Consider the following 10,002-nt stretch of genomic DNA (forward strand, 5'->3'; position numbering starts at 1 on the left):
ATTTACCACCAACACCAACCAAGTCCAACATCTCAAACCCACACAACAAATAAAAAGCTCAATAAAACCAAACCACTTCTCCTAGTCTCTCTTTCTCTCTCACTCTCTCTCTCTGTCTTCTAGACCCATTCTGCATATATACATAATATCACAAACCTTTTCTATTCTATTTGTGGGCTTTGACAGGTAAGCTTTTTTAGGATCCCAAAACGAAAGTCTTTCAGATATAGTTTCTGATTTTTTTTTTTTTTTTGTTTGTCTTTCGATTATTTTTGTCAACTGTGGTGGGGTTTTTTTGTTTGAGGATTTGAATTTGAAATCTGGGTAATCAGATAATTCTACTTTTGTTTCTGGATTCAAATTCTTGTAATTGTTGATGATCTGAGTTTTTTGGGCTCTAATCTATGCGGTTTTTTTTTTTTTAAACCATGATGTTGTTGGGTTTTTGTTATTCTGGGACAAAATATATCATCAGGGTGATTCATAATTCACTTTTTTTTCACGGTCAAATTGTGTGCTTTGTTGATGTTTTAGCATCAAAATTTGATCTTTTCGAGTTTTTGTTATTGTGGACTTATGGTTAATTGACTTTTGGAGGATTAGAGGGATGACTGAGGAAAGTTCTGATTAGTAATAATCATCTAATTAGTAGTTGTTGACTGAATTGAATTGGTTGAACTACTTAATTTTATGTATTGGTTTGAATTATCTGATTGAACTTGTGGAGGGTTTGTGTTGTTAGGAATTTGGTGGATAAAGGACTTGTCAAGACATGGCTACTGGTAATGCTGCAGCCTGGGCTGAGAAGGCAACAAGTGATATGCTGATTGGTCCGGACTGGGCAATAAACATCGAATTGTGTGATATTATTAACACGGATCCTGGGTATAATTTTTTTTTTCCTTTCTAGTTTTGCTTTTGGTTGTTAAATGTTAACTCTTTTTGCAAATTCGGGGTAACATAAATTTCTAGAAAGCATGATTTATGTTATTGTAATTTGAGTGTTTGTTTGAAATGAATGGCCTACTTGACAATGCTATAATTTCATAGAGACTATGAGGCAGATAGATTGATTTTGTACCATAGGTGAAACAATTTTATTAAAGTTTTAGATGATGGAATAATATTTGGTATAGAAATTAACCAAATATCATTTGTCAAAACAGACATCTCTCTCTAATCATTTATTTCAGTGTCCTCTTCTTTTCCATAATACTGTATAGAACCATATATTCTTGTGTTAAGTCCTGTGAAACCCATGCAAATAAAACTACGCTGTGATGCCTTTTCTTTAGCATATGCTTCCTAAGTTAATAGAAACTCAGGTGCACAGGATGTAAGACAATGAAACGCAAGCCTTGGTAGTGGTTTTTATTTAACTAAATCAAGTCATCATTATGATCAGATTAGAACGCTTCCATCCTTGTATCATCCTAGGAAATGCATCTTTTTCTTTTTCTTTTTCTTTTTTTGTAGGATAGAAATGCAAGAAAATTTATACATACATTAAAATGCTAAAAACATGAACATAAAAATATTTACATCTGTGTGGCTTTTCCTTACTTTTCCTTGTAGAAGACATAGGAAATTTTTATATAGATAAAAAAAAAAAAAAGAAAAAAGAAAAATTCCTTCCATGAAAAATAATGCACCAGGTCAAAACTTGCCCTAACTGGCCTATTTAAGAAACTCGTATTTGCATAGTTGAAATGCCCTAGCCAGTGATTTTCTTTGTCACTACTTTTGATGAGTATGCATGATGCCCTTTTCATGACTAGGCAATAGTTTGTTTTTTTTTTTGTTTTTTTTTTTAATTATAAAAAATTTGATGACTAGGCAATAGTCATCAATAAACTCTGGCTCAAATGACACTTCCTCCCTCCCATTATAATGGGATTGGAGGGCGAGGTTGAGGTTCAAGATCCATTGGAAGTGTGTATAACTTACCAATTAAAAAAAGGCTGTATTCAGTTGTTTATTTATTCTGATGCAATGCAAATTGATAACTTAGGAGAAGGCTTTTTATATTTTTTCGCTCAAGCTCTTAGGCATCAATTAGTATTGGTTCTGTCAAATGTTTGAATGTTATACTTTTTACCTTTGTGGTGGACCAAATATTTTGTTGTCTTCAAATTTTAATCTCAATTAGGAATGACCTTTAGTCCTTTTCAAAATTTATTTTTTTGCTATACTCTTTTTTTCCAGATCTTAAAGAAAAAATTGCATCTTTAATATTTCTTTTGAATTTGATTGAAAATTTGCAGGCAAACGAAGGATGCCTTGAAGATACTCAAGAAGCGCTTAGGCAGTAAAAATCCTAAAATACAACTTCTGGCTCTCTTTGTTAGTATTTTCCTTTCATTCAGATGTTTTGGACGCATATTTGTGCATGTTTATTTAAGATAAAATTTGCAAATTACAAAATTGTTACTTGGTGGTGTTAGTACTTTTGTGTCTGTATGTGATAGCTTATTTTGGACAACTTATTTTTAAAAGTGCGGTCTGTTTTAACACGTGAGGTTTTAATAAACTGTACCTAGAAGTGAGGCTTAAAAAGCTGTACCTAAATAAGCTGGGGAAAATAAGTTTGCATTAAATGTGTACTATGCTTTGTTGTTATGGGCAACGTAACAATGAATCAGCAATCACCTTACTTCGATGTTTTGTGTTGGGATGTTTTGATCTAGGCATTGGAGACTGTCAGCAAAAACTGTGGAGAGAATGTATTTCAGCAGATCAGTGACCGTGATATCTTACATGAAATGGTTAAGATAGTAAAGAAGAAGGTGCATGATGATTCTCCTGTTTGCTAATACATATCTTGTTCCTATTATTCCAATCTGCTGCTGACTTGTTGCCCAAGACCCTTGCCCCCTCTGTCTATGATTTTTCTTGTTAACTGTATTTCTAATTCAATTTTTCAGCCAGAATTAAACGTGAGGGAAAAGATACTTCTTTTGATAAATGCATGGCAAGAAGCTTTACCAAGGATAAAGTATCCCCAGTACCATGCAGCATATAATGAAATATTGGTAATTGCTTGTATCTTTATTTATTTTTCATTAAGCTTGTGCAGTATATGTCAAGCTTCATCTGTTCTGAAAATTGATACATGTTAAGTTGTCTGTGAATGAGAATGTGTCTCCGCCTTAATTTGTTCAACTTCATGATTTGTGCTCAAATTAACACATGCATTGAGTATATGTTGTTATCTGTTCAAAAGGCTGGTATCATGTTATTTCTATCCATCATGATTATTAGATTAATATAGACAGATGTGAAGTTGCTGGTCGTGTGTACCTATAATCAAGGGAATACATATTCATCATTAGATCTTGGAAAGCCCAAATGTTTGTTTGTTATTTTTGTTGTTTTTTGTTTAATTTTTTTAAAAGTAAATTTATAATAAAGAGACTAAAATTTATGTTGGTTATCAACGTACTGCAACCTGCCCCCTTTCTTTGGACTTGGGATTGGTTGTGAGCAAAATATACTACACTAAGCACTGACAAAGGCAGAATTAATGTGTAATGTAATGTTATTCTGCTGAATGTTTTTGGAGCGTCCTAATGTATCCCCACTTGCACTCTACTTTGTTATTTACGGTTAAGGTTTTGGTTAACTTTAGTTTAATCGATTTGCAAGACAGAGAACTATAGTGGCTTAATGCAATCATGAGGTGCACTGTCTGCACATAACTTTAGTAGCCACTGCAGCTTTTGCTAATCATCAATCAATAATGCTACAAACACAACTTTTTCACAACATTTGAGGTGGCAGATTGTGAATAGTGAACAACTCTTTCACATGGGACCACCATTAACATCACTTTTATTGTACACTAATAAGAACCTGCCACCTTAGCAGTTGTGGAAAAGTTGTCAAATTTATTTTTTATCTAGACTTATTGAATTGGTATCTATTTTATTTAACCTAATGTTGGCCTTTCACTATGGAACTCAAACTTCTGTTAAACCTGATAAATATTTATGTATGTTGGATCATTTTGCTTGGTGAATAGTTTAGAAGTTATTAGGCATTGGTACTCACTAATTTAGTTTTGCCTTGTGTAACTATAAATACTCTCTCCTTGACTGCTTTTCCTAGAATGTCCAATTTTATTGTTCTAATTATGGAAGTGGCATGCTGTATCATGGTATCCAACTAGCATTACTGATTGTTTCCTGTTGTACCTTAGTGGTTGATTGCACTTGCTTGTGGCTGGTGCCAGAAACCTTTCTTCAGAATCATTACTGGCTTTATCTAGTGTGTTTGCTGGTGCCCCTTGACTTATTAGGATGATTGGATGGTGAAATGATACATATTATTATTATTGGATGGTGAAAATGATGTGTTGTTTTGAATTATAGAGATTTTATGACTAAAATGTGACAATATAATACAAATGAAGTGTACAAGAACTAAATATTAATTTGTAGGATCAGGTTCTATTTGTTCCTTATAAGTTAAAAAAAAAAAAAGCAATGAAAAAGCTAAGTATTTCTTCCTTTTGTTTTTCTGAATTATAACATTTAGAACTGGCTACTTTTAAGCCAACCATATGCATTGCTACAAAACGGGCACTTTATCAATTGGCCTTGCTGAGCCTGCAAAATTTCTTTAAAGAAATGTTGCAGACTCCAGAATCCAGATGTATGGCTTACATATCCAACTGACAATAAATTGTGTATTTTATGATCTAGTCGAAAAGGCACTTGGCCTCCCCATAAAAATGGGATAGAGGGTGGAGGTCATGGGTTCAAGACCTACTAGGTGGATGTGTTTAACTGGCCAATAAAAGAAAAGAGAAATTGAATTGAATGAAATTGTATTTCTGATCTTTTTTTAAAAAAAAGTGTGTTCCTGAGCATTAAACGCAGAATATATCTAGTCTAGTATAGAGGCTAAGGTTGTGACTTGCTCCATGAGTTTTGGCCTTCCTCCAGTTATGGAAGTGAGGTTCTAAGTTGTGGTTGACAAATACCATGAGTTTTGGCTATTTGCTATATTTTTTAATTTATCTTTCTTGTCGTAACATACTTCACAGGGTTGCTTCTTTGATATTAGCAAACCAGTTTTTCAATCATTTCTGCATACCCTTTAATTTGTATTCCTTCATTAATTTTTCTTCAATCTGGTAATTGGCAGTCTGCTGGAATTGACTTTCCACCACGAGATGTGAACAGTGTTCCGTTATTTACTCCACCGCAGACCCAGCCTGTAGTTCCTCCTGAGTTAGCATATGATGATGCTGCTATACAGGCCTCTCTACAGTCTGATGCTTCTGACCTCAGGTATTGTTTGAAAAATATCCTGCGTCCCATATTTTTAGCTTCTTTGTTTATTCATTGTTCATAAATATTCTTGATACTTAAATTGAACTTAGGTTTTTGTTTTTTTTTTTTTTTTTTGTTGGGGGGGGGTGGGGGGGGGGGGGGTTGTGTCAAGCATACATATCTCTGACAGGCATTCCCAACAAATGAAAGAGTTGAAGAACATTCCCAGTTCACTGATTATAGGATAGGATAAGTTCTTATCTTTTTCATACGTTTTTGATAATAAGTAATTTTTGTATCTATTAAAAAAATAGTGATTCTTATCAATCAGACTTACTACTGCTATGTGAATTCCTCTACATAATCAAGCCTTGAGATGCTGTTGTTTATGAGTGCCTCCAAATATTGTTAACAGCTTTGCACCTGCTGCTGCTTTGAATTACTTTATATGTGTATATGAGGGTCATATGTTGTTCCATTGTCTCTTATAGATTGATGTTCTAAATTTTTTGCATATAAGCCATTCACAGGTTGCTAACCTGAAAGAAATTAATGGTCACTAGTTTGACAAAAATGCTTTTGGATCAATTCTGAAGTGAATTGATACAGATCAGGTAGAAAGTGGTTTCTTTATCCATTTGTCCTTTATATTGTCTAATCATGATTGAATGACCTAAATTGTGCAAGTAGAGGAACTGGTTTGAAAAGGCAAAATAATCAGGACAAAATGTAAATATAAAACTGTTGATAATGAGCTTGTCCTTTATCTTATATGAATATAATAAGTCATCAATTTTCATCTTTATATATGCTAATTATGAGCCTATCTGCTGTCCGAAAATAGTTCTCAGCATATATTTGTACCTTTGTCAACGTTCTCCCCTTACATTATTCAAGCAAGTGATATGTAATTTGTATAACAGATGCATTTTACTTTTTGGGGTATTTTTGGGACACACTAGCCTAGTTAAATATTTGTTTATCCTTGCTAGATTATGATCAATCTGAACTATGTTTATCACCAGCTTGTCAGAGATTCAAAATGCTCGGGGAATAGCTGATGTATTAAATGATATGCTGGGTGCCTTGGATCCTCATAATCCTGAGGTAAAATATTATTATTATTATTATTATTATTATTATTTTTATTTTTAAACTTTGCTACAGGCTTATAAGTGATTCTTCTCTAGTCATTTCTCTTTGGAATAATTAATCAGTTGCTTGTTTATAAATCACTTGAAAAGATGTGTTTTCCACAGCAGTGGTTCCCTTCATGCATTACATTTATACACTTTTGCTCCAAAATATATATATATATATATATATATATATATATATACTGTGAAAGCTATTTGGCAGGAAAGACGTTTTGTTCAAATAAAAAGTTAACAAGAAAGCAATTTACTCTGTTTTTGGGTGATTTACCAAAAAAATGAGTGTGCGTGTGTGAGAGAGAGAGACTAATAAATATTCCAAACATCTTAATTGTTGTTGGCACTAAAAATACATGTTGCAACTTGCATGCTGATTTGTGAATAATCTTTGAGATCTCATGATTCTGCATAATATGGGCAGGGTGTGAAGCAAGAAGTGATTGTTGACCTTGCTGACCAGTGCCGTTCTTACCAAAAGCGTGTCAGGCTTCTTGTGAATCATACTGTGTAAGAATTTGATAAAAAATTTGTATGTCTTTTTCATTTTGAACTGCTCAATTGACAAGCAGTGTTTTCCTTCACAGAGATGAGGACCTTCTTTGTCAGGGATTGGCATTGAATGATAATTTGCAGCGTGTGCTTCGCCGACATGATGACATTGCGAATGGAAACCTTACGGCAGGAGTAAGAGAAACTGATACACCAGTTGTGTCTCTTGTGAGTGTGAACCATGAGGATGATGAATCAGAGGATGATTTCGCCCAGCTAGCTCATAGGTGAAGGATCTCTTTTTATTTATCCACATACTTTCTCCTCTTTCATTGAGCTCGTACTTACCTGGGGCATAACTAGGGCTATTCTCACTTTATGCAAGTAACTTTGAATTCACTATGCAGAAAACCGGCCTACACAAAGACTGAACCGGTGCGCATCAGTCCAGTTCTTCCTCCTCCACCCTCATCAAAGAAACCAGTTGCCACAGATTCAGGCACGATTGATTATCTCAGTGGTGATGTCTACAAGTCTGAAGGATCCTTTGAAACATCAAAACCAACATCATTTGCAGTTCCAATTCATTCTGACAGAAATTCCACCAAACCATTGACTCCAACACGCTCTTCCTCTGCCCCTCCTGAAGACATTAATCCCACTGCATCTATGCCTATGTTCACTGAACAGCCTGTGTATGATGAACAAGCTCGCATGAGCAAATCTGCAGACCCGATGCCTCCAGCTCCTTGGGATACTCAATCTGTTAACCTTCCACCCCCACCTTCCAAGCATAATCAGAGACAACAATTTTTCGAGCAAGTTTATTCAGGTGGTGCATCTTATTCAAGTAGCGGATCTGGTTCCAGTTCCTCTTACGACAGCTTAGTGGGACAGACTCAGAATCTCAATATTAATGCATCTACCCCACCCAAAGAAGCAAAACCAGAAGATGCCCTGTTCAAAGATCTGGTAGATTTTGCTAAATCCAAATCTTCATTATCATCTTCTTCTTCTTCTTCTCCCAAACCCAATCGGTCATTTTGATTGATTGAGCATTGGACTACACATGATGGTACAGCTTATGAATGTTGTTAGTTTATCTCATCATATCATGAGATTACTCCTTGTTAAATAATTGTTGTTAGGAGCTTTGTAATTTCTTTTGGTTTGTCTATTCTGTTCAGCTGGTTTATTTTGAGGTGGACAGCATACTACTGCATATGTAATATATATATTCTGACTGAGTATACTGATGTACCATATTTTGTTCTTTATTCGTTAGTACCTCATTTTTTAAGTCTTAGTCTTCTTTCCCTTTTTAACATGTGGCCCCAAATTTACTACTTGGGATGAGCAGTCGTTCCCTTTTTTTTCCCCTTTATTTATTTTATTTTTGAGTGGGAACATATAGAGAATCTTTGAGTGGGAATGTATGAATCAAAAGCAAGTATTACAGTTTGCTTGCCACGCAGAAAGCTAAACTTTGGAGGTCCTGGTATGGTCCTGTATAATGAATTTAGCCCCAAAAAAACCTTTTTTTTTTTTTTTTAACACATTATATTAAATTATCTATTTTACATTACATTTTATTAATATATCATTTTTTTTAATTGTATCTATTTACTTCACATACAACAATCACTATTCAATTTTTTTTCTTTATTCTCAGATGTATAAAGAGAGAATAAAAAACAAAATGCAAAATAAATATTGTTAGTTTAAATTTACACAATTACTATAATAACAAAACTTTGAGCTTAATTGACTAAAGTGTGATACTTTTTCTATTAACACAGACATTGAATATGTGATAGCTTGTACTACCTCATGCAAGAGGATTTGATGGTTATTTTTTATTTCTTTGAAATTTGATGGTGAAAATTTTCATAATCCCTTGTCAACACCTCAATGAAACAAAGGGTCTATTTGCCTTGACGGCTTGACAGCAACGGTTATGCCACCAAAACGATACAAAATAATATGAAATATTTCTATTTATATATTGGGGTTGTGGATGTCATTAATTATTATTATTATTATTATTTTTTTAACTCAATGGCCCTTGGGTTTTAATAATTTCCCCTTCCCTGTAATATAATTTTTAATGAAAAATAATAATGTTTATAAATTTTCAAATAGCCCCACCTAGAATTTTAAGTATAAGTGGTAATAATGATTACTTCGTTATTGTTTCCTTTTATTACTCCTTTACCATACAATTTCATTTAGTAATTCTTAAGTACTTCTAGAGTACGAAAAATAGTGCTTCCTTCTCTCACATTTATGGTGAGGTCCACTCATTAAATTCATGGTTGGGTCCACCATGAATGTGAGAGGAGGGAACACCATTCTACTATACTCCGAGACTATCTAAGAATTTTCCCAATTTCATCAAATCAAAGTGTTATCAAGTTATATTTTTCAAAAATTATGTCAGTTTATATAAAAATTTAATGCATCATTTTATCCTCTTAATAATAATAATAATAATAATAATAATAATATTATTATTATTATTATTATTGTGGGGCCCAATAACTTACGAGTCAGGCCCATTTATCCGTGGAGAATCAAAAGGTCCAAGTTGAGGAGGGTTATGGCCCAAGCCCGATAAAATAAAGCACAAGATAGCCTTGGGATACCGCCGAGGACAGTTCAGTCCTCGGCAGAACCCAAAATCCCACCAGACCGAGGGACAAAAACGGTAGAGGACGGAGCTTGAAAGAAAATCCCAAAATATTCAGGGAAAGCTGCCCTCGCTGCCATTCAATGCTCTGCACCTGACAGAGCCGCATTCTTTGGTTTTTACAAACCACCTCCAACGACTTTGAGTATGGACTGATGGGACAAGTATCAGTTTTGGAAAGTTTAAACCTACACGTGGATAAAGGACAGTGGACACAGGCTGGTATAAAAGGAAAGGTAAGTAATCTATAGAGGAGGCTGGGAAAAATGGCCAAAACCCAGAGCCTCCCAGCCCACCTCTAGGAGTAAGGCTCCATGGGTGAAGAAAACTTTACCATGTATGAACACCACGGAAAACCCACTGCCTGGTGACCAAGGTCTAACCTTTCAAACCC

General features: G+C 34.3%; 1 protein-coding gene across 1 annotated transcript; it reads left to right on the forward strand.

The window, feature by feature from the left end:
• LOC115960251 (TOM1-like protein 4) lies at positions 1-8,219 on the forward strand. The gene is made up of 10 exons (XM_031079048.1): positions 1-186; positions 743-885; positions 2,265-2,343; positions 2,688-2,786; positions 2,925-3,032; positions 5,149-5,294; positions 6,302-6,383; positions 6,852-6,937; positions 7,015-7,206; positions 7,327-8,219. Exons 2-10 carry the CDS (start codon positions 773-775, stop codon positions 7,964-7,966), a joined length of 1,545 nt encoding a protein of 514 aa, XP_030934908.1. The 5' UTR covers positions 1-186; positions 743-772; the 3' UTR covers positions 7,967-8,219.
• The last annotated feature ends 1,783 nt before the right edge of the window (positions 8,220-10,002 follow it).

Source organism: Quercus lobata, chromosome 9 (assembly GCF_001633185.2).
Source record: "Quercus lobata isolate SW786 chromosome 9, ValleyOak3.0 Primary Assembly, whole genome shotgun sequence".
Classification (NCBI taxonomy): domain Eukaryota; kingdom Viridiplantae; phylum Streptophyta; class Magnoliopsida; order Fagales; family Fagaceae; genus Quercus; species Quercus lobata.